This window comes from Diabrotica virgifera, chromosome 10 (genome assembly GCF_917563875.1).
Source record: "Diabrotica virgifera virgifera chromosome 10, PGI_DIABVI_V3a".
Classification (NCBI taxonomy): domain Eukaryota; kingdom Metazoa; phylum Arthropoda; class Insecta; order Coleoptera; family Chrysomelidae; genus Diabrotica; species Diabrotica virgifera.
Genome location: NC_065452.1, coordinates 126,847,875 through 126,874,151, shown reverse-complemented (window position 1 = coordinate 126,874,151; position 26,277 = coordinate 126,847,875). Strand labels below are relative to the sequence as shown.

Here is a 26,277-nt window from a genome sequence, read left to right as displayed (position 1 = left end):
TTATCTTTGCTTTGCAAAGATTTTTCCATAACGTTATCAATGGAGATTTCTCCTAACCTTGTTCCTAGAATCAATCTCTCTCTTTCAAAGAGCCTGCAGACAAATATGCAGTGTTGAGCGTCGTCTCTGATGTTGCATTCTGAACATTGGTCATCTACTGTCTTCTTGATAACATACGTATACGATCTAAAGGAACCATGGCCGGTGAGGAACTGTGTAAAATAATAATTTAATCTTATATACTTACATGCAGACCAGGCCACCACATCTGGAATGAGCCTTTTGGTCCATTGAGCCTTTTCGATTTGTGCCTCCCATTCACCTTGCCATTCTTGGTACATCTGTCTTCTTACCTCAGACTTTATGTGAGGCAAGTGGCCGTAATCATTTGCATATAATAGCATTCTTTCTTTGGCTAGGAGGTGAATGGGGAGAGTACCTGATATTGCCTGAAGGGCAATTGTCGAGGTAGTCCGGTACGCACTTGTTAGTCTCAAGAGGGGTTTTCTTTGTGATTTTTCCAGCATGTTTTTATACTTTTGTCATTCTCAAAACTTCGTACCATAAGGGGGCACCATACAGAAGAGTAGAATGCACTACCTGAAGGTACATTCTTCTTTTATGACTGCTTGGTCCGCCGATATTTGGCATGATCTTTGATAATGCAGTGGTCCTTCCTTCTGCTTTCTGGACTATTTTACTAAGATGTTTGGTATATCTAAGACCTGTATCCAGGTGTATGCCCAAGTATTTCGTACAATTTGTCGGCTCTATTCTTGTACTACCTACCATGAAAGTTAGATTGGGTCGTTTTCTTGGGCCTTTTAAAATGACAATTTCTGTTTTATGTGTAGCCAATTCGAGATCTTGTTCCCTCATCCAGTCATATACTTTCCTACAACTTTTATTCACTATATCTTCTAAGTCCCAGTTCGTTTCAGTCTGAATCAGTAGCGCTAGATCATCTGCATACGCAATAGCTTTGACTTTACTTCCATAGGTAATTTCCAGAACCCCGTTATACAGAACATTCCATAATGTTGGTCCCAGTACGGATCCTTGCGGTACTCCTGCTGTGGTTTGCAGGTCTTTGGGCTTCGCCACCTGGACATACCTTTCATTAAGGTAGTTCTTGATTATATTTACTAAATATTCTGACACTCTTGACTTTTCCAGAGCTTTGACGATGTGACCCCAATTGGCAGAATTAAATGCATTTTTCACATCGAACATCACGAGAACGGCCCATCTTTTCCTCGTCTCTTTGACCGTGTCAGTTATTGCCTTTACCGCATCTATTGTGGATCTGGATCTTCTAAATCCGTACTGTCTATCCGAGATACTTCTGTTTCTTTGCAGATCCTCCTCCAGACGATTCTTTATTAGATATTCATAGAATTTTCCCAAGCAATCAAACAGGCAGATTGGCCTGTATGAGTTGGCTATATCGGGGTCTTTCCCCGGTTTCAAAATAAGCGTTAATCTGGCCTGTTTAATCTGGTCGGGGAACTCTTGCCTATGGAGGAGATTATTGAAAATCCTCCTGATTATTTCAGGATATTTTTCTATGATGATCTTAATCGCTTCTGGAGGTACACCATCTGGACCAGCTGCTTTACCTACTTTTATATTACTTGCTGCTACTGCTATTTCCTCCGCCGAGAAGTCGTCGGGTTGAACAGTAATGTTGACTTGGGCGAATGTTTGACGGGGCTTTGTGGGAAAACGTATGTTCGCTATTTCATTCCTTTTTTGTGAGCAGAGGCTGTACGGGGTTTCTGACCTCAAAGTTTTTATTGTGATTCTGTATGCTTCTCCCCATACATCATTTTCTAGCGCTGTGCATAGATTTTGCCAACAATTTCGCTTAGCCCTTTTGATTTCTCTGCCCAGTTCTTTCTTAGAACGCTTGTAATCGTCGATATTTTGCTGGGTCCTATACCTCTGTGCTGTTCGTCTACACTAAAACATTCGGCTCTTTTAGACTGAATCTCGTCGTTCCACCAGTATGGGACTGTGTACGTAATATTCTCACGCGTTCTACTAAGAGTATGTGCGTTGACAATGGTCCGTCGGAGACTTTGAAAGTCAGTAGTATCATCTTCTTGTAGATTGCTTATTTCGGTCTTAAAGCGTTCTATGTTGAAGGTAATTCTTTTCCTTCCTATCTTCATGACCTTAGTTCCAGTTTCGAAGACGATGTATCTATGATGCGTGTAGAGGTTGTCCTCCAACACATCCCAACCCATCAACTTCCTGGCATAATTTCTACTTGCAAGGGTAACATCAATATGACTTCGTGTTTCGCCTCTAACAAACGTCGGTTTGCCATTATTAAGCACTACTAGGTCTTCTGAAAGTATCCAATCGTTCCACATCTCCCCTCTGTTGTCGTTTTTAGGAGACCCCCATATGATCGATTTGGCGTTTATATCCCCAGCCACAATAAAGTCTCTGTATTGTTGAGACGTTTGTATGATGCTTTCGACATGTTGTTGGTAGCGCTCCCTAGTTATGTTAGGGGAGATATAGCAGGCAATGATTGCCAAGTTATCTATTTTGATCATTACATGACCCTCCTTTTTTATGATTTTGCTGATGCACACGTTCTTGTTTACGGGGTATATGGCCACATCAACTTTCAGGTCGGCAATCCAGCCTTGGTTCTTAGTCATGTTTTTATTTGGCTCGGGGACAACCAGTAAATCAGCTCCAATTTCGAGAGCTTTAGTATAAATCCTATGGTGTGCCATTTTGGCCCTCCCGATGTTCACCTGGAGTATTTTAAGTCTTTTTTTTCCTAGCGAAGCCATTGCAGATAATTACCCTTGTCTTAGTTTAAGGTTAAAGTTGAAGTTGTCGGTGGAGAGTATTGTCTTATACTAGACCGGCTATATCTGACAAGGGCGGTGCTACTTCCGCAGCATCACCCAGTTCTTGATTCTGGGTCGCGGTGTTTGTAAGGCTGGACGACGATGTGGAAGGTTCCATTTCCACGTCTACTCCGAAATTGGGCATATCAGCGAGGGAGACGGTTTTCATATAATCAGTTACGGATATTTCAGATTTATTGCCCGGCATCGGGATATCTTGTTTTTTAAGTTTTGGCTTTTCGGCCTGTCTGATCATCCTCAGGGCATCTCTGAATTTAGGACAGGCCATACTGCCACATCTATGCGCCTCATCGCACAAGACGCATCTTGCCGCAGCCCGACAGGACTCTGTATCGTGCCCGGTTGCCCCGCAGCCATAGCAAGTACCGGTCCTATCGGGGCCGGTACACGCATCCCGAGCGTGGTCGAAGGCCCAGCATCTATTGCACCTGGGGACTCGGATACGTTTCTCAACCTGGCATCGGACGATGCCCACCTTTACTGTCTCTCTGGAGAATAGAATCGGCCGCCTGTTTGGTGAGGATGACTGTAGCCGCTAGGGTGTTACCCCTAAATCGCTCATCTCTTTGATTATATTCGGTTCTTGCCATCGACCAGTGTAAACCTCGAGTGCTTCTTTAAGCTCCTCTTTACAAGTGTCCTCCGACATGCCTTTTACATGGACGGTTACCGTCTTATTTTCTTCACCAAGCTGAAGGGTGCGTAACCCACTACCTTTGTTGGTCAGGGCGTCTCTAATCTGTGTGGCTCCCGTGGTCTTAACTGCCGTTTTGACCGAGCTTAATAAATCTTTGTATGATGTGTCTTTTTTGGACACAATCATACCATATGTGGGGCGGTCCTTCCTCGTTGCAGTGGTATAGATGTTTATTGTGACCTTGGTATTTCGGAATATCACCTCACACATTTTCTGTAGCCCGACCACCGTAATAAAACTAAGGTGGTGCAGCGCAACTACCGCTTCCGGGCCAACTTCCTCTCGGATCTGTTCCAGGCGCTCCCAGAGAACCCGCTCGTCCAATGTAAGATTAACCCTTATAACCTTGCGTACCAATCCCGCCGATGCCTTAGACCTTACTGATGTTCTGCTCTCTAGGACATCAAAGTCGTTTTCGATATCTGCCAGCTCTGGGAATCTATCCCTATAGAGTCTGAGAATATGTATGATACCTGGAGAAATCGGAGAGAAGAGGATATGGGACTACTGATGAGGGGGAAAAGACCTCCGAAACCGGTATAGACTCTTCCTGCACTCTCCGATTTAACCCGAGTATTATGCAGCTGCTGTATTTTCGTGTTGCAAAGAAATTGAAAATGTTTCTACATTTTTGATAAGTAGAAAATTTAAGAGTTACCTAGCGGGCAAGAGAGAGAGAGAGAGAGGGAGCCATGCTAGGAATCACAAGGAGAGAATGCCATCAGGCAAAGGCCAAAAATCAAAGACATAGTAGAACATGTAGCTAAAAAGAAATGATTATTGTAATGGCGACCGCGGTTGGACAAACGAAGCAAAGGCCAACCTCCAACACGCTGGAGTGACGATGGAGACCTGCCGAGAACTGGATGATGGTAGCTCAAGACATGGAGAAACTTAGAGGAGGCCTATGTTCAGCAGTGGACGATAACGGCCAGATGATAATATGATGATAAAACTAGTAGTACTAAAAATTATGTGAAATGATTACCTCATTTGCATATTTTTCCCCAAACCAATGAGGATAAATACTTTTCTTTACATCAGTCAATATTTTAATACGTTCCATTCCAGTGGAACAGGGAACAAGTAGTTCAAATAAAATTAATCCTAGGGAGTAGATGTCCACTTTGTAGTCATAAATGTTAGTTCTAAACTGCTCTGGACTCATGTACAGTTGGGTTCCTGAAATATAATACAAATGAAGCTGTTTTCACATCAATAACAATTGAGGAGGTTAAAAGTAAAAGGATTTAAGTGCACTTTTCTAAAAATATGCTCGAAGTACAGATTGGCATACTTAAATGTTATTATAACTTGGTGGTAAAAGGATTCAAGCATATTTCGCCCTACAGTCGCCATTACATTTAATCTAATGAAAACAATTGGATTTTGCATTGGTAGTAAACGAGTTTAAGTGCGTTTGAACCGTTTTACCACAAAACTATTTTTGGTATTCTGTAAAAACAAGTAGTAGTAAACGGGTTTAAGTGCGCTTGAATCATTTTACCAGAAAATTATTTTTAGTATTCTGCAAAAACCTCATGTTAATACAGGATTAATTTCAAGTAAATAAATATTAGATTTGTGCCGAATTTTGAAGACTAATTAAGTACTATGCATCGTGCCAGTTGTAGTTACACTGTGGATAACAGCTGGGATAAAAATGATTAGTAATAGTTAAAATCTGCACTTGAACCGTTTTACCAGTAACATTTATCAACACCATGTACCGATGTAAGTACTACATTTTTTTAATAATTGAAAAAAAGGAAGGATATAGTAAGAGTAATAATTATTATTATTATTAACATTCAATAAGAGTAGAGGATTAGAATCCTATTACACTCTAAAAGCTAAACAAACTTTGGTACTTAGCTGTTTTACACTTAAACTGAATTACATATAATTAAATTAAAAATACAATTAATTATTATCGAGTCTATTCTTAAAACTATTTGTACTAGAGAGCCATAGCGACATAAGCCGGTAATGAATTCCAAGCATGAACAACCCTATTTGATAAAAAGTTTAACCTGATGTTGGTTCTCTTCTTAGCTTTCTGGGATGGCCTCTTAACCGCTCATCTGTATTTATTGTAAAGAAATTTCTTAGTGAAGAAGTTTCGTAATGAAATGAATTGAATGTTGTAATTAAGTCGCCTCTAAGTCTGCGGGCGGATAATGGAACTAAATCCATGATCCTTAAACGATCTTCATATGAAGGACACACCAATGAATACGGGATCCGTGTTACTCGTCGCTGTACATTTTCCAGCATATTTACGTCACGCTGAAGAACCGGGCACCACACTGAATTAGCAAATCTAATATAGGTCTCATATAAGTTTTATACAATTTTGCTAAGGTTCGACTGTCACAGGACGAAAAAACTTTACTAATAAGGTATACCATGCGATTGGCTTTATTACACTGTTGCAACGTTTGAGGAGTCCAGGACAATTGTGAGTCTATTAACACGTCGAGATCAGAGTGACAATCGGTCTTTTTTAAAACGGTGCCGTTAATAAAATAATTTAACCGAGGGTTATTCTTGCCGAGATGAAGAACGACACATTTTTCTATATTAAGCGGTAGCAACCAGTCACACCATCGAGAAATGCTGTCCAAGTCTTTTTGCAAACACTGAGAATTTATTTTAGGATTGTTGTACAGCTTTGTTTCATCCGCATAAACCGAAAACTTTGATGAAATGATGTATTTTAGCTCCGATGTAAATATATTAAACAGTAGTGGCCCTAAAATAGATCCTTGGGGGACTCCACTTATTACGTCATATAGGGGGCTACTTGAAGACTGTATTCTTACTGAAAATTTTCTTTCACTTAAGAAGGCTGAAATCCAGTTTAACAGTTGCCCGCGAATTCCAATCCTGTTTAATTTTTTCAAAAGCCTTTCCCTTGGAACTTTATCGAAAGCCTTGCTAAAATCTAAGTAGATAATATCAATATCCTGTCCCATGTCTACTTCGGCAGTCCAGTCATTTAGGCAACACAACAAGTTGGTAACAACCGATCTTCCACTGGTAAAGCCATGTTGTTCGTTCGGGATTATTTGATGCTGGTTCAAAAATATGTGTAAATTATCCACAATAATTGATTCCATAACTTTGGATATAACTGGAGTGAGACTAACAGGCCGATAATTTTTGGGGTCGAGTTTATCTCCTTTCTTAAAAATTGGTTTCACCCGTGCTTCTTTCCAAATAAGTGGCAGAGTAGCAGAGTGGAATGATTGTTCCATAAGCAAATCTGTTTTTAATTGAGGAACAGAAACTTTTGTGTTTATGGAAGTTCTAATATACTTATAAAACTTCTTTGGATTATTGCTGTCTATAATATTTTTTTCATAGTTTCTCCTAGCATTGCAAATTTTTGTTTTCAATAGATTGGCAACATTCCTATGCGTAACAAAATCATTCTCCAAACGTGATCTTTGATACTTTTGCCAAAGAGCTTTCTTTCTCTTAATCAATCTTTGAATATCCCAATTAATCCAGGGTTTAGAAGGAAATGTAGTTATAAGTCTTGAGCATGTATTATTTTTTTATGATGTTGCTACATTGTTCATGAAAAATAGTCCAGTTTTCCTGTACATTTGGTAACGACAGGACGGAAGCCCAGTCAACCAGTGACACATCATGATTAATACCTCTATAATCAATGAAATATCTTGATGAGTATAGTTTTTTTGGATCAGTAACAAGAATTAACTGCATTTGGAACTTAAGAATTGCATGATCGGATTTAGCAAAAGGGGGATAGTATTCTAGATTGTTTATTAAATCATTATCAGAAGTAATAATTAAATCCAAGATGGAGGGTTGCTGCCCAGAACGGAAACGAGTTGGTTCAGTAACGATTTGTTGGAGATGTGAATCTTGTACAAAATCAAGAAGAAGTCTAGATGAAGCATTTTGAGGTACAGGATGTGGCCATTTTAAATCTCTATGATTGAAGTCACCGGCAATAATTAGGTTTTTGTAAGTTGAAGCTAGACCGGATAAAAAATTAATAAGTTGAACATAATTATTATAAGCAGTATCAGGCGGTCTGTAAACACAGCAAATCGTAAAAGATAAGTGTTTATTATGAAAGAGAAGACATATTGCCTCGAAGCCAGGAATATTGGACGGTAAAACAGTTACTGTAAATTGAGAAAAAACAGAATCTAACACATAAATGCATACTCCACCTCCAGTCTATGTACCTCTAGTCTATGTCCACCTCTTGTACATCTATGATAGAATTAGGTATATGTGGTTTGAGCCAGGATTCTGTTATAAGCATAATAGTAGGCTTCTCTAAATCCATATAAGGAACAAATTCATTGAGTTTTGCCATTAAAGAATCAATATTAGTATAAGATATAGAGAAATTAAGAAAATTTGACTGTTTCAGTTTTTTGATGGTACAATAGAGGGGGTTCCTCTGATGAACTTTATAGTAATATCAGTCTCGCCTTTAGCCTTTCGATCATTTAGCTCCTTTCTCAACTGATCCAAATACTCCATTTGCTTAGGTGTTTTATCATATCTAATAATAAATTTATCAAAACGGGTTCCCGTTAACGACGTTCTACACCTTCGGCAAAGAATTAAGGATTTGCATGAAATTTTAGTATGTTATAGTTTACTTCAAAAAACTAAGACTTGATTTTTTAAAAATTGTTTTACCGTGCCGTTTATTTACTATTAAGGTTCAAAGTTAAGTTTTAACATGGGCTCTTATGGGAATTCTTAAAAAGTGAATAACTTTTGACCCAAATTTACGATTTTTAATTATTTGTGCTTAAATTAAAGGTTTCTTTGTAAGGAATAACATACTAAAAAATGAGAATTGTTTACCGTACCATTATTAAATAAAAGTGAAAATACTGTTTCGAAAATACTGTTTCGCTCTTAAAAAGGTAATAACTTTTGACCCAAATTTACGATTCCTAATTATTTGTGTTTAAATTAAAGGTTTTTTTGTAAGGAATAACATATTAAAAAATGAGGATTGTTTACCGTACCATTATTAAATAAAAGTGAAAATACTGTTTCGAAATCATGTTTCGCTCTTAAAAAGTTAATAACTTTTGACTCAAATTTACGATTTTTAATTATTTGTGCTTAAATTAAAGGTTTTTTTGCAAGGAATAACATATTAAAAAATGAGGATTGTTTACCGTACCATTATTAAATAAAAGTGAAAATACTGTTTCGAAAATACTGTTTCGCTTGCATATAAGTTTCCCCCCTTTCCTCTGAGAGGCATACCCCGCAACGAAGGTGTAGAACGTCGTTAATGAGTTCTTCCGTTTAAGAATATATTTTGCACTTGATGGATTGAAATATATACCCTTATATTTTTATCATTTTGTAAACCATTGTACACTAGACATATTTTAGTTTAATGACTCCTAAAATTCATAAAACTCAAACAACTTTGAAGCTGATTATCTCAGAACTATTAAAACTGCACTTAAACCCTTTTTAGAAGTAAAAGGGTTTAAGTGCACTTTTTTAAAATTTTAATCTAAGTACAGATTCGCATACTTAAATGGTATTAGAACATGGTGGTAAAACGATTTGAGCATATTTCGCCCTACAGTCGCCATTACATTTAGTTCACTGAAAACAATTGCAGTTTGCTTTGGTAGTAAACAAGTTTTTTTAGTATTCTGTAAAAACAAATAGTAATAAACGGGTTTAAGTGTGCTTGAACAATTTTACCACAAAACTATTTTTAGTGTTCTGTAATGTGTAAACACATGTTAATACAGGATTAATTTCAAATAAATAAATATTAGATTTGTGACCAATTTTGAAGACTAATTAAGTATTATGCAGCGTGCCAGTTGTAGTTACACTGTGGATAACAGCTGGGACAAAAATGATTAGTAATATGTAATTAACATCTGCACTTGAACCGTTTTACCAGTAACATTTATCAACACCATGTTCCGATTTAAGTACATTTTTTTAATAATTGAAAAAAAGGAAGGATATAGTAAGGGTAATAATATACCCTTATATTTTTATCATTTTATAGACCATTGTACACTAGACATATTTTAGTTTAATGACTCCTAAAATTTATAAAACTCGAACAACTTTGAAGCTGATTATCTCAGAACTATCAAAACTGCACTTAAACCCTTTTACGTCTGACCCCCTCAATTATTAAAAGTCAAGAATACTTGAATTATTCGACTAATCCTTACCTACATCCAAGGTATGGCCTCTGTAGGGAGATGAACCCTTTTTAATTAATTCTAAATCAAATGCGTCCTCCGAATCTTTAACCAATCCAAAATCTCCCACTTTTACTTTTCCGTCTAGAGAGAAAAAAATATTGCTTGGCTGAAAAAATTTAAGTGATGTTAAAGAAACTGTAACAATTGACATGTGCGTATAATTACCTTCAAATCTCGATGGATCAGTCCCTTCAGGTGGACATAATCAACAGCATCTAATATTTGGGAAAATATATTAATAATTAGCTTATAATCTCTGGATTGGTTCATCATTAACCAGTCCTTCAAATTATCTTTTTTACACAGCTGCATCTGAATGTACAAAAATACTGGTTGCTCTGTAGGTGGTGCCTTAATCTGTTGACTTTGTGAGTAATCCCAGGAGTAATGCTTTCTATCTGGCCGCTTCCAGTCAATTTTTTTCCTCAAATGTTCAGAATATGACTGTTCCTTCTTTTCACCTACAGAAGATTCTGTTACTCCGGAGTCGTTTTGAGCATTCCCGTTAGAATCTTTAAACACAATGAAGGAGTCATCATCATCTTCGTCGTTGTCTTGTCTTTGAATTGCATTTGAAATCTCTGAAACTTGATTTGAATCATAAAATCTTGGTAAAAGATCATCTATGCTTATGGAATGAGATTTCACCCGTTCTGGTGGAGATTTTGTGGTATGGGTAACAGTAACCGTTGGTTCAGCGTCCTCATCTCTATAAATAAAAAGGTGATTTTATGTTTTTATGATTTTTGAAAAGCATACTGTACTGTTAGGAAAAGGTTTTATGAGAAAAGATGAAAAAAATTTCAAGCCGGTATCAGATCTTCCCCCAGCCCTTTGCGTCCACTGCTGGACATAGGCCTCTCTCATTTTTGTACATTGTGCTCTATTTTGAGCACTTTTTCTTGACATTTTCTTGAGATCGTCAGTCCAACGAGTAGGTGGTCTTCCTCTACTTCTTTTGTTTAATCTCGGCCTCCACTCAAGTAATCTCTTCGTCCACCTCCCATCACTGATTTGGGGGCGACGTGTCCGGCCCAGTTCCATTTTAGGGTGGCAATTCGGGAAATTACATCGGTAACTCCTGTTCTTCGTCTTAAGTCTTCATTTCTAACTCGGTTACGAAGCGATATACTCAGCATTGACCTTTCCATTTTCCTCTGGGCTATTTGCAGCATTTTAGAAGTTGTAGCTGTCAATTTCAAAGTTTAGGCACCATAAGTCATCACAGGCAACACACATTGGTCAAATATTTTACGTTTTAAAGAAATTGGTATATCGCTTTTAAAGATGTCTTCGAGTTTTCCCTAGGCTGGTCATGCTAGGTTTATTCTTCTTCGTAGTTCACATGTTTGGATGTCTCTTGTGATCTTTATTTCGTGTCCAAGGTATATATATTTTTCCACTAGCTCTACTTCGTTGTCTCCAATATTGATATTTTCGCTAGGTACTAGGTTTGTCATGAATATTGTTTTGGAGATGTTTATTTTAAGATCTACACTGGCACACACTAACTGAAGTTCATGTAGCATTGTACATATCTCCTTGAGGTTGTCAGAGAATAAAACTATGTCGTCTGCGAATTTCAAATTTGTTAATCTTCTACCGTCAATATTCAGGCCTCGCTCTTCCCAGTTAAGTTTTCCACAAGCATATTCTAGTACTGAGGTAAACAGTTTAGGCGATAAGGTATCGCCCTGTCGGACTCCTCTGCCGATTGGGATATTGTCCGTGTTTTTATGTATGTAGTTTCACCGACATAGTTGCGTTCTTGTATGTATTGTAAATCAACCTTGTGTATCGGTAGTCAATGCGGCATGCTTGTAGTGCTTCCAGAATTTTGTCAAATTCTACCGTGTCAAAGGCTTTATGGAAATCTACAAAAGCCAAAATGAGTGTTCGATTGTATTCGATAGTCTTTTCTATTACCGTTTTAATGCTCTGTAGGTTTTTAATTCTGAACAACTTTTTATAATAACAAATTTCAATATTGTGAAAAATAAAGGTACTTTACTCTTCAGCGAAATTCATATTTTTTGACATACCTCGTATAAAATTGGCAAAATTTAATACCTTATAATCTTATCTTGGTTATTAAACTATGCAAAACTTTTTATAAAGAATAAGTTTTTTTCGTAAAATTAATAATAACGGAGCTATCATAAATAAAAATGATGTTGGGTGTCAGTGATTTTGAGGAAAATTTTCAAATTTTTTTTTCAATTAGAAGGGTGCAAATGAACATTATAACATATTTTTTAATTACAAACAACTTTTCTCAATGACAATTTTCGATATTGTGAAATATAAAGGCAATTTACTCTTGAGCGAAATTCATATTTTTTGACATACCTCGTATACCGTTGATAAAATTTGATATCTGATGATTGCGTCTTAGGTTTTAGACTATGCAGAGCACTTTATAAAGAATAACTTTTTTTCGTAAAATTGATATTAAAAAAGTTTCCCAAGTTACGCAGACACACTGTATATAGGGTGAGGCAGATAAAGGGCCTATTAGAAATATCTCGAGAACTAAAGGTAACTGAATTATGAAAATTGGAATAATGGGGTTTTGAAGACTAATCTATGTAATGAAAATATTTTCATCTACTTGGTACTTCCGGTTATACCGGAAGTTGCTTAAAACTTCGTTTTTTTAAATGGGACACCCTGTATATTTTGACATTTTTGGATTCTCCTCGATTTCTTCTTTTTAAAAATATAATGTTTTGTAACATTATACAGGGTAGGTTAAAAGATAACTACGTTTTCTTATTAATTTCGTAGCAATATTCACCCCTGTAGGATTGTAGTAGTTTGACATAATAAACTCTATTTATTTTCAAATGATTTTCAGTATAGTCTACTATTGTTAGCAATTATTAGTATAGCTAAATTTTTAATTTTAGTATACAGGGTGGGTCTAAACTCGGAATGAATATTTTCTGAGTTTTCTTAAATGGAACACCCTATATTTTAGTATTGTAACGAAATGATATTTCATGGTACTATTTTATTTCTTAAGCATTCCCTATACCTAACTGCTTTAATTTGTGCTTAATTGTTAATCGCACCAACAATCTTAACTTCGATGGTATTTTGACAGTTCAACCATTATTGGCAATTTTAAGTATCAGTCTAGATTAATATGTATTCATTTCCAAAAAATTATTTGTGATTGAATATTTTCACGGCCAACCTAATACAATTTCACATATTTTGTGTTGCAATTAATGTTTTGCTTGAATCACCAATAACTCACAAATTAAAGCAGTTAGGTATAGGGAGTGCTTAAGTAATTAAAATGTACCATAAAACAACATTTCATTACAATACTAAAATACAGGGTGTTCCATTTAAGAAAACTCAGAAAATACTCATTCCGTGTTTAGACCAACCCTGTATACTAAAACGAAAAATTTAGCTATACTAATAATTGTTAACAATAGAAGACTATATTAAAAATCATTTGAACATAAATAGAGTTTATTACATATGTCAAACTAATACAAGCCTACAGGGTGTGAATGTTGCTGCGAAATTAATAAGAAAACGTAATTATCTTTTAACCTACCCTGTATAATATTACAAAACCTTATATTTAAAGAAAGAAGAAATCGAGGAGAATCCAAAAATGTAAAAATATACAGGATGTCCCATTTAAAAAAACGAAGTTACAATCAACTTCCGGTATAACTGGAAGTAGCAAAGAGACCAAAATATTTTCATTAAATAGTTCACACCTCAAAACCCCTGTATAACAATTTTCATGATTTTCTTACCTTTAGTTCTCGAGATATTTCTAATAGGCCCTTTATCTGCCTCACCCTGTATATACTCCAACTGATAATACAGGGTAAAATAGAAAGCAAACGCGGACCCGGAAGAAGAAGACACTCATGGCTTCAAAACTTACGCCAATGGTTTGGACCAACATCGATCGAATTATTCAGAAACGCCGCAAACAAAATTAAAATTGCTATGATGATAGCCAACGTCCGCAACGGACAAGGTACACGAAGAAGAAACACTTACTTAATCCACTGCTTATCATATTCTTGTTGCCAACTAATAGGTGGGCTTTCAATCCATGAACAAAAATATCTAACAATATTTTGATGTTCCAATTTAGCTAAAGCTTTAACCTCTCGCATTACTCTTTCTCTGCTCACAGTCCTGAAACGACACAAAAATGTGAAAATATTTTCAAACAAAATTTGGGTACACACATACTTCTTAGGTAAAGTAATCCTTTTGATAGCATATGAACAGTCGTCATATTTGTGTTTGACTTCAAAAACAACTCCAAATCCACCCTTTCCTAGACACTGTACAGTGTCATATTGATTGACATATCTGGAACTAAATTGGTCCTTCTGTTCAAAGCAATCTCCCTCGACAGATTTCGTAGGTACTTCTACAGGAACTGGCTTCTCTACGTATATTACTTTTTGTTTATATTTAAAGTGGTTCCGAAGTACGAATATTGCAGTGACAAGTGGGACTGTCATTAAGATTAACTGCTTCCAATACCAAGGAGTAATTAGATAATACAAATATGTCATTTCTCCAGGCTCTATATCTAGCCATTTGTTTTTGTTACTATCATTGCATAATAACTGCTCTTCCATAATTGCATGGAGGTAAAATCCTTGTCCTAAAATAGAAAAATTATTCATGCCTATTCTGTAACTCATTTCGATGATAGAAGTAAGGAAAATCGAATAGAAGTGACCAAGTCGAATAGAAATAAGCAAAATCGGTATTCCATAACTCCCTCGGAATCTCTACAATCGGAATAGTGAATAGAAATGACTTCGACAACATTTACCCTGTCGAAATTAGATTTCGATAATCGGAATTGTGCTTGACGCAAGCGCACTGTATTTTATTTTGACGTTTATATTTTATATCTACTAAAAATAGTTTATTACTACTTATTTACAGTATTTTTACCTTTTGTATCTGCTTAATTTTTTAGTCTGTGGTGTTATTTACTTAAGAAATTGTATATTTAATTTAGTCATGTACGAGTATGCATTGAACCTAACCCCACTTTCTCTGGCCGGGCATCTGAATGCTGAATCTGGATGTATGCCAGTCACAGTTCACAGTGTTGCCATACTTTTTTTTGTATATTTCTTGTACAATTTTAATCAATGGCACAATGATTGTACAAGACCGTTTAAAATTATAAAGATAGACTTATAGATTGATAAATAATATATTATACCAGTTTACTTGTATTTTTATCAATCAACGCTTATAGAAAAGAAAATAATTATAGAAAAGACGCCAATTTTGGGAAAAGTTGTTTATCAGTTATTTTAGCTAAAATCAAATCTTAAGATTTTATATTATTAGTAATATTTTACATCATACATCTGATCTTCATTTATCTTTTTTATTTATCAGTTGATCTTCTTTTTTATAACAATTTTAATTAACTTTGATTTTAAACCATTTATCATCTTTTGAGCTTTTTGTGTAGAATATTTACACTAATATTTTGTTGTTTACTTTTCAAAACTTTTCTTTTTTGTTATTTGAAAACTATTTTTTAAATGCAACTGTATGTAATGTGATAGTATGAAAAATTGAAGATATGGCAACGGTGTCGTATTTCAAATTTAGAAACAGCAAAGAATACATATCTCCCAAGAACCGACACAAACGGATTATCTATGAACTAAATTTTTATGCGCATGTGCCAGATCGGCCATTTCTCAATTTGTATGAATAGCAAATAATTTTGGTGACATTTGTCTTGTACAGGATCGGCGTTTGTTGTCACAGTTGTTTGTTTGGCTTGGCTTGGCGTTAGTATTTTGTTTTTGTATCAATTTGTAGCTCATAATATTTTGTATAGACTTATTTTCTATATATATTTTCTTATATAGCCTACAACTATTAATTGTTATTTTCCAACATTTATACAATTTAATTCTTTTTGAGATATCTTGATTATGTGAATTAATTATTTTAAGCTTTTTCATGAACTATAAACTATCGTATAAAAAATTAATTTTGTATTTATTGGGATTTCACAAAGAATTTGAATCTAAAATATCATACAAATTCTCTAACCTTTCTTTGACCTCTACTGTACCAAATGCATCTGCAGGAAGAGCACAAAGTCATATTTTATATGTGTTCATTCCACAAGCCACGTGCTGTGTTTAAAAAGTTGAGAATCAATCCAATACTCACAAAAACTTCCATAAAGTACTTTTATCAGCAAACCTAAATTAAATTTAATAAACTATGTTTCATTAAATTGTTTCTGTAGTTTGTATAAAACAATAACTTAGGTCAAATATATAAAACAATTTATGACTGACTACTTGAAATTCAGGATTTTCAGGAGTAACATTATATAATTTAGCTAATTCAAAAAGTTTGATCCAATATCACTTGAAATTGTTTCAACATTCAAGTTAATGCTTGATAATTGACAATACACTCTTCATAATAGGTTTACATTCTCTTGATTATACTTGCGTTCCAACAAAAAAAGCTAAAGGCTGCTTTCATATGGAATATAAGCTTCTGACCATAATGATCAAAACGTTTCCATATACATATTAATTAATATATTAAAAAAATTACTTTTTCTCTTTTCTAGATTGCTTATTAGTTTTTATTGTATACTATATATATTTTTTCAGTTATTACATCTTTATATTTATAGAAATAAAATAGTACAATACTTATTGGTTTTTTATTTATTTACCCCGATATTCGACTTTAAAGAATGTACTGGCTGGTTTTGGCTGGAATGTACGGAATGTTTTGGCTGGTTTCCAAGACAATAAAAATTGAAAATATTGACATTCGATTTTAACATACAGTTTCTTGTTGTTGATCACGAACATTTGTCATCCAAAAAGAATTGGATTCCGTGACGGTTACAACAGCTGTTATTTTTCGATTATTTTACGAAATAACGAATAGAATGAATTAGGAAATACCTCGACAAACAAGTAATTGGTCCTAGGTTTTCACCCAAAGTAATCGAAAGTAGAACTGGAAGTCGATATTGGAACTCTTCGTGTAACTTTGCGTCGATTGATCTACGATTTTACTAATTTTGTCATCTTGTTTTACATTCATATCATATTTTGAGTGACTTTAAAGCACAGTTACGGTTGTAACTCTAAAACCGAAGTCCGATGTCAAATTTCTCATCTTTAATACCATCCATGGGTTATAAGCTTTCATTCGACACCTCATTTGTCATTCTATCTGTATTAGTAACTGAGGAGTTGTATTCGCGGTCGGACGGACAGACAGTCATGAAACCAGAAGTATATATTTGTTCTCGTCTTGCGAATGCGCGTCGAATAATATATCACTTGTGCTATTGCGGTGACTTTAAAAGAGCACTTCCGGTCGCATTTCTAAAACGGGAAGTCCTAGGTCAAATTTCCCACCTTTAGTACCATCCATGTATTATGAGCTTTCATTCGACACCTCATTTGTGATTCTACCTGGTATAGTGACGGAGGAGTTACATTTCCGGTCGGACGGACAGACAGTCTAGGTCAAATGTTTCACCTTGAGTACCATCCATGGATTATAAGATTTCATTAGACACCTCATTTGTCATTCTACCTGGTATAGTGACTGAAGGAGTTATATTCGCGGTCGGACGGACAGACAGCCTATTAGGTCACACCAAGTCGTTCAAATTCTCACCAACTTGTTCACACTTTTTCAAAATTGGTGAAAACAACAAATTATATTTTGTATCGTTGTATCAATATAAGCCAAAAAGAATAATTAGTGAATGTCACGCCACTATAATATATTTTATTATTGGTCTTTCAATGCTAAAATCAGGATCATCATCATTCTCTTTGCCTTATCCCTATGCGGGGTCGGCTTCCCTAATTGCATTTCTCCACACAATTCTATGTTGGGTCATATCAATGTTAATACCCTTTACCAACATGTCCTGCCTTATCGCCTCCCCCCAGGTCTTCTTTGGTCTTCCTCTCCTACTCCTTCCAGGAACCTGCACTTCAGCTATTCTTCGTATTGGGTGATTAACGTCTCGACGTTGAACATGACCAAACCATCTTAACCTATGCTCTCTCATTTTGGCATCAATTGGTGCCACACCTAGACTTCCCCTAATATACTCATTTCTAATTTTATCCTTCTTTGTCACTCCACTCATCCATCTAAGCATTCTCATTTCCGCCACATGCATTCGTTGTTCCTCTTTCTTTTTCACTGCCCAACATTCAGTTCCGTACATCATAGCCGGTCTTATGGCTGTTTTATAGAATTTTCCCTTCAGCTTCATTGGAATTTTTCTGTCACACAACACACCACTCGCTTCTTTCCACTTCATCCATCCAGCCCTAATTCTACTGCATGCATCTCCATCTATTTCTCCATTACTCTGTAATACCGATCCTAGGTACTTAAAACTATTGCTTTTCACAATCATTTCACCATCCAAAGATACCATTTTATTTGTAGTAGTTCCATCTTTAATAAATGAACATTCCAAATACTCTGTTTTTGTCCTACTAAGTTTTAAACCTTTTTCCCCCAGAGCTTGTCTCCACTGTTCCAGTTTTTGTTCTAAGTCTCTTTCACTATTTCCTACTAACACGACATCATCAGCATACATTAAGCACCATGGAATGTTACCCTGTAGTTTCGCTGTTATCTGGTCCAAAAATAATGAGAATAAATACGGACTAAGCACAGAGCCTTGGTGCAATCCTACTTTCACATGAAATTTATCAGTCTCTCCCACACCTGTCCTAACACTAGTTGTTACTCCCTCATACATATCCCTCACAATATTTACATATTTACCAGGGACTCCTTTCTTATTGAGTGCCCACCACTAAGTGCCCAATGCTAAAATCAGGATAAAAAAAGGTATTTTATCCATGGTTTTAATCAATATAATTCTCACCATTACTTTGTGTTGTATTTGCAACCTTTTGTAAATCAAAAATAATTCCACCAAATGTCAACAAAAGCCGACCCTGCATGCAACCTTTCTCTCAGTGCAACTAAAATTTTATTGATACACGCCAGAAATGTGCGAGACTTTTCTCAGTGTACTCGCGTGTACACTTGCCAACTCGATACTAAAATTAAGTACATGCTAACAACAAAAGAATCGCCGTCCGTGTCGGTTCTTGTGAGAGATATGTATTCTTTGGAAACAGTAACAAGCAGGCCACAGAACACTAATTTCGCTTGACAATGCGGGGTTGCCACCCCCTCCTGAGCACGTGAAATAGAAATTGCCGATTTCGATTTACCTTTATTTCGATGCGAGTTACAGAATGCCAATCCAAACACGAAAATGACGAGATAGATATCAAACATTCCGATTTCAGGTAATTACGATTCGACTTGGTCATTTCTATTCGATTTGTTAAAAGTTACAGAATAGAGCTGATTATGTATTTTGGTACCAATGCTTATTTTAAAAAAATTAAGAACCGAATAGAGATAAGCTTATAGTGAATACTAACACAAAACCAAGTCAGTATATTAAGAAAAACAAAATAAAACTTAGAAAAATTATTATGTATTTTGGTACCGAGGCTTATTTTAAAAAAATTAAGAACCGGATAGAGAGAAGCTTATAGTGAATACTAACACAAAACCAAGTCAGTATATTAAGAAGAACAAAATGGAACGAACAAGCAGATGCTAGAAATATCATACATTAATTGGATAGTTATTCGAAAAGGAACCAAGCGACAAATTCAAAAATATTAAGATATTACCACCAACCGATTTCTACTGGAGTATATTAAATATTCTAAAAATATCCAAGCTGCAGAACGACTCCAACGACATCTATTAACCAGAACACTAAGCGCCAACTTTAAAATTACAGTTATCTAATTGTCGAAAAGGAACCAACAGCCGAAACTCTTTCAAAGATTTTCTTAAAGTCGCTTGGATCTCTTTCGATTTTTATAGATTTCGAGCACGTGTTACGTACCGGCAACAATAATAATTATTATCATCAGTGTGTGTTGTTGTAAGTCAAATAGTGAAGTAAGTAAGAGAATGGGGGTCATGAGATAGCTCATTTGAAAGGGCATTCAATTCTCTATTCATTAATATAAACATTAACACAATTGTTTGTACAGTGTGTTCAAAAAACATTTTTTAAATTAAATTAATTTAGACAAAAAGAAGAATGTATGTAATTTGCTTAATTTAAAATGCGTTTTACTGTTGTCAGAAACAGGAAAAACATGTTTTTTTATTTAGCTAATGCCTCGACAACTAATGGCCATTGGCATGGTAGGTACATTTGACAAATAAATATTGCTTTTCCCTTAAATTCAATGTTAAAACTGCCACCCACCTGCCTCTTGGTAATTTGAACATTTTGTTTAAGCGAAAATCAATGTTTATTTTTTAAATAAAATATTTTTTAGTTTTCGGACAGCAATAAAAGGTATTTAGAATTCAACAAATTACATGCATTCATCTTTTTGTGTCAATTAATTTAATTTAAAAAAAATTTTGGACGCCCTGTATAAATAATTATGTTAACGTTTATATTAGTGAATAGAGAATTAAATACCCTTTCAAATGAGCTATTACATGACCCCTATTCTCATTTAAAAAAACATCGATTACGTCATCACGCCCAGATGGATGACGTCATAAGTATGATATTAATGCCAAAAAATCGTAATTTCAAAATAAAAATCGACCTGTTTCGGGATTTTTCCTAAAAGTCGCCGGTTTACGAAATAATGAATTTATGCGTTACTTTATTTAAGTTCAATAAACCTTATAAAAGGTTCCATGTTTTATTTACCTCTAATTTTGAAACAGAACCAAGCGCCAAAATTATCAAAAATCCACCCTTTTCATAATCTTATTATTTTCAAACTTTCAAGCTAGAACAATAAAACAACATAGAATGCTATGGAATATAAAGATTTTTGTAAAGTTTGAATCACGATTTATAATTTAAACTAAACTTCTAAGGTAATTTTCTCCGAACTACTAAATAGGCGCTTGGTTCCTTTTCGAATAACCCTATCCAATGGATCTTTCTACATTATATCCAAAGGAACCTTCTGAAACACAATATAGATTAAAAATTTTTTATCAGAGGATAAACAAAGCAGCTGGAGTAATTATTGTAAAACCATAGGAAGGTGTGTCCTACTACAAAAAACAGATGTACTTGAATTTGAAATACAAAAATATGTATAACAACTTAATGAAAGGAGATAATGACCATCAGTTGAAAACCTCAAAAACAAATTAACTCAAACTTCATTTGCACTAAATGTACAGAACAAATCAAAATCTTTACCATTAACATATTCTGAAGCATTTAAAACTGACAACGCTGTTGAATCTTCTTCTGTATTAGTAGTAGAAGCACCAATTGGTTTCCATGGTATTTTTGCAATACTTCTACTTTCTGCTACCACTACGTTTGTCCCTGATCTTCTATTTACAATTGCATTTTGTAATAATGAAGATTCATGTATGTAGAGCTAGAAATAAAAAAATAAAATTTGATTGCCTTTCATGTAGAAAATTTATAACAGTTCTAATATTTAAGTTTGACATGTCGAACCATGCAACGAAGACTATCGTAACTAAAAAAACGTTACATTTGACTTACTATTATGGTATTATTATTCTTTTTAAGCTTTTTTGATGTAAAAGTATGGTAAATCAGGTACGAATTTTAAGGCAACCAGTAAAGCATTTGCATGTGTATAGTAAGTTTACTGACCCACACACCTGCAAACGACAACTATGGTAAGTTGAGTTACTGAAGTCTTCGTTGCAAGAAACAGAGGAAGGTATTCCAAGTTTGAGTTAAACTGTTTGACTTACTATAATTTTCTCTAGTTAGACTCTAATTTTAGTTATTCCGATTAACTATAGTAATGTTTTTTATTACAATTTTTTAAATAGTACTGTTTTGCTTAAATAAATCTGTTACTAGTAAGTCTAGTCTAGAATAAGTATTTTTTCGGTAACTGTTTCGACGAAAACTATAGTAAGTCTACAAAATTTAGCAAAAAATCTGTTTTTGGTTATGTTTGATCTGTGAAATCCCTTAAAACCTTTTATACATAATATAACAGAAATTTAAATTTGTAAGACATATTTCTTCCAAAGATAACGTCATTTACTGTTACTAAGTCTAGAGTAGGTATTATTTTTTCCTTAATTGCTTCAATGAAAACTGTAAGTCTACAAGATTTAGCAAAAAAATGTGTTTTTTGTTATGTTTGATTTGTGAAACCCCTTAAAACCCTTTAAATATAATATATCAGAAATTTCAGTGTGTAAGGATTATTTGTTCCAAAGATATCGTCATTTCTTATAGCGAACTCTTTGCGAAAAATTTTCAAACGCGATTATCTCAGTTCAACCAAAATTGAGTTACAATAGTCTTCGTTGCATGGGTCGATGTGAAAATTTCTTTTTTTGGTGTATGCGTTTCCCATCTCTCCTAACGTTTTTGTATCTATCTATTGTTGTTCTACTTCTTCATTATTGCATAGTCCTGATTGCCCTCCTGTATGGATATTCCATGATTAAAGCATTTACTTCCCACAATCATGTCTTTGGCAGCTGCCATACTAATATATATTAAGGCATTACCATTAATAACATCATGAAGGCTGTATTTACCAATATTTTGGAAGCATATCTCTTTTCCTATCTGGACATTCACGACCCCAATTCTTATTTTAATATCGTTTTTGGCAAAGTTATCATATGATCTCACAAGGTCTTCGTAGAATTGATCTTTAATTTCTGTCTTTTTCCTTGGTTGGTGCAGGCATGTTGATCAGGCATACATTTAAAAATTTTTCTTTTATAAAAATGATTCATTAATGAATAAAATAAATAAAAGTTAACTAAACGATAATAGTTATTTATGTACCAAGTCAGTAAAGTGACTCTTTATCGAACGAGTCTGATATTACGAGAAGAGCGAGCGTAGCGAGCGAGGTGAGTAACAGACGAGTTCGATAAGGAGTCTTTACTGACGTGGTGCATACAAAATTTTATCGCCAACATATATTTTTTAAATGTAATGTCGTCCGAACCACTGGGGTTATAAACGACAACAATTGAAAATACATGGTAAAAATCAAAAGAGATGGTAATATTAAGTAAATACATATGTACTAACAAAAAGTATACCTAAAAAATTTGTGATACAATTAAATGTCTTTTATTCCTATTTCCGTTAAAAACTGTATGATATTGTTGATATTTGTATTGTCTCTAAGAAGCCCAGATATGTCCCTGGGAAGGTTGAGTTTACTTCTTGTTTGCTGGTATATTTGACAATCGGTTAAGATATGTTTTATTGATATAAAATAATATTTGCCAACATAATTTGATATTGGTTTTAACAATTTACAATTTAAGAAGTTTTTAAATTTTAGACGTCATAATAATTTCATGACAGTGATGACAGATAACTTGCAAGATGACCGCATTCGATTTTTAATCGACAGTTATCAATATTGAATAATTACTAAATCGGTAAAGTTTTAATTTATTTTATACGAATATAATTACAAAATACTACAGAATTTCACTTTTTGACAAATTTAATTGATAATATCGGAAACAGGGGCGGCCCGTCGGGGTAGGCAAGGTAGGCGCCGCCTACCCTCTTCAAATGTAGTAGAATAATATAAATTATTAATATAAATTACTTATTTCAAAATTGTAATTTATAAATTTTGACACAATATCTACAATAAAATAGCAAAAATTATCCAAATTATTTTTAAAAATATCCAAAAAATTTTCTCCGTAGTTATAATTATTGTACGCTCCTTGTAGTATCAGTAGTAGTGTATAGATTCTATATTCTCCTTGGTCAGGCACTCGGAAACGTAGCCTGAAATAGAACGACGCCAACACCGAATTGACGTGCGATCTCTCTCTCTGTTTACAGCGACCGTATTCTACGATTTTGAACGGGCGGATAGGCACAGTCTTATAGCCGGACCTACAAAATTTTATCAGTTGCTTCTCTTGTGTCTTGTGAAACTGTTTTAAAATAATTGTTTTTTGATTTTGGCTGTTATTAGTAGGTTAAGTATTGAATAAAACTAGGTAGGACAATTTAAATTTGTTTATGAAAACTGAATAATGTGTTATTAGATTATATAGATAATTAAAAATTTAAAGCGAGGTTAATTGTTAACTTATCAATTTATTCGAATAGTAAATTATTATTTGATACATAAATAAAATAAGTAATATTTGACGTTGTTGAAACGTAGGTGTGTTAGTTTTATTGGTGGAAAAACTTAAGTCATCGAATATGAATATTTTAAACGATGTAATATGCAGTTTGATCGAGACGCCTTTTTCAAGGCGCCAAAATGAAGAAAGATTAGTAATTATTTCAATGGACCGGCCTTTACAAAATTTAACAATTTTATCCACAGATAAGACAAAAGACAATCAACCATTTTCGAGATCGTTTAAAACAATATGGTATGAAAATCATAAATGGCTAAGCGGAAGTTATTTTAAAAATTCACTTTTCTGTTGGCCTTGTCTGTTGCTCTCAAATTTGAAGCAAAATGTTTGGGTGAGTCAGGGATATTCAGATTTGAAAAATTTATCAGCTAGTGTAAAAAAACATGAATCTTCGAAAGAACATTTAAACAATTGCTTAGATTTAAAACGGTTAGAAAAAATAAACAAACTACTGACAGTGCTTTCGCTGGACATATTTCTCTATCTAATAAGATATATAATAAAGAAGTTGAAAAAGATTGAAGAAGTTGAAGAAATTGATGTTACAATTCTTTTAGCAAAACAAGAACTTACATTTCGCGGTCGTGATGAGAGCCATAATTCTTCAAACATGGGTAATTTTAAAGAAATTTTTAATTTAGTAGTTAAACGCGATCAGGAAATCCAGGATCATGTTAAAAAATAGAAGGGGTGTTCACGGGTTTGTCAAAAACAATACAAAATGATTTTAATAGATTGTCTTGCCGATTACGTAAAAAATTAAATTTCAACAGAAATTAATGAAAGTCAATTTTTTTCTATACTAGCTGACGATACTACAGATATAACCGAAAAATCACAGTGTACTTTAACAATCCGTTTTGTTAACAAAGTTGGTCAGGTAACAGAAAGATTTTTAGGGTTTTTTGATGTTAGCTATAATAGATCTGCAGACGCTCTATATAGTTTAATTTCAAACGTGCTTGAGCCATATGATTACAAAAATAAATTAATTGCTCAATTTTACGATGGTGCAAGTGTAATGGCTGGCTCTTTAAACGGATTACAATCAAAAATTAAAGTAGATGCTCCAAAAGCAATTTTTACACATTGTTGCGCTCATAGATTACATTTAGTATTGCAAGACGGCTCAAAATGTATTACAAACTGTAGGATATTTTTTGTCGCCTACCCGAAGTATATGTGTAGCCTACCCGCATACTGAGGTCACGAGCCGCCACTGATCGGAAATTGCGTACAATATTTTTAATGATTAAAGTAAATAAAATGTAAGTCCACTCAAATACTCGCCATTAGATTACTGCCATCGACCACTTACATTCAATCTCGGTTAATTTGATTAATCGCGGCAGGTAAAGTAAAATTGTAGTAAAGAAAAGAGAGACGTTCTCACAAACAATTTATTTTACAACTGACGACCGGTTTCGCTGTCTACAATATTCACAGCATCTTCAGGTCCCGGTTAAAGTAAAATTAAATGCTACAAACAACAAAAAACCAGAGTTTGTTAAGTGGTCTGGTTTAAATCAAAAGTTAATGATCAAGCCAATATCAAAGTACATATATTTTATGCATGCACATAAATACCCACATGTACGTATGCATGGTGTACAATCCTCATACTCACATACATGCACGCATTAATATGCAGTGGTAACCAAAAGTATGTCAAGTATAACATATATACTTACTTTCCGGTATAAGGGAAGAATATAGTAGTATTCAATATCATACTTTTTCTCTATAGAGAGAGAGAGAGAGAGAGAGAGAAAAAGTATGATATTGAATACTACTATATTCTTCCCTTATACCGAAAAGTAAGTATATATCTTATACTTGACATACTTTTGGTTACCACTGCATATGAATGCGTGCATGTATGTGAGTATGAGGATTGTACACCATGCGTACGTACATGTGGGTATTTATGTGCATGCATAAATATATGTACTTTGATATTGGCTTGATCATTAACTTTTGATTTAAACCAGACCACTTAACAAACTCTGGTTTTTTGTTGTTTCTAGCATTTAATTTTACTTTAACCGGGACCTGAAGATGCTGTGAATATTGTAGACAACGAAACCAGTCGTCAGATGTAAAATAAATTGTTTGTGAGAACGTCTCTCTTTTCTTTACTACAATAGTATGGACT

At 34.3% G+C, this 26,277-nt stretch overlaps 1 protein-coding gene across 1 annotated transcript in view; it reads right to left on the bottom strand.

Moving 5' to 3' along the window:
* LOC126878682 (eukaryotic translation initiation factor 2-alpha kinase) overlaps positions 1 to 26,277 on the bottom strand; it is a 50,470-nt gene that overhangs the window by 7,737 nt on the left and 16,456 nt on the right. The window contains exons 6-11 of the mRNA XM_050641537.1: positions 21,178 to 21,364; positions 14,082 to 14,505; positions 13,884 to 14,024; positions 10,014 to 10,557; positions 9,816 to 9,954; positions 4,580 to 4,773 (exon numbers count right to left, since the gene is read on the bottom strand). Of these exons, the coding sequence (XP_050497494.1) occupies positions 4,580 to 4,773; positions 9,816 to 9,954; positions 10,014 to 10,557; positions 13,884 to 14,024; positions 14,082 to 14,505; positions 21,178 to 21,364 (1,629 nt within the window). The remainder of the gene's footprint in view (positions 1 to 4,579; positions 4,774 to 9,815; positions 9,955 to 10,013; positions 10,558 to 13,883; positions 14,025 to 14,081; positions 14,506 to 21,177; positions 21,365 to 26,277) is intronic.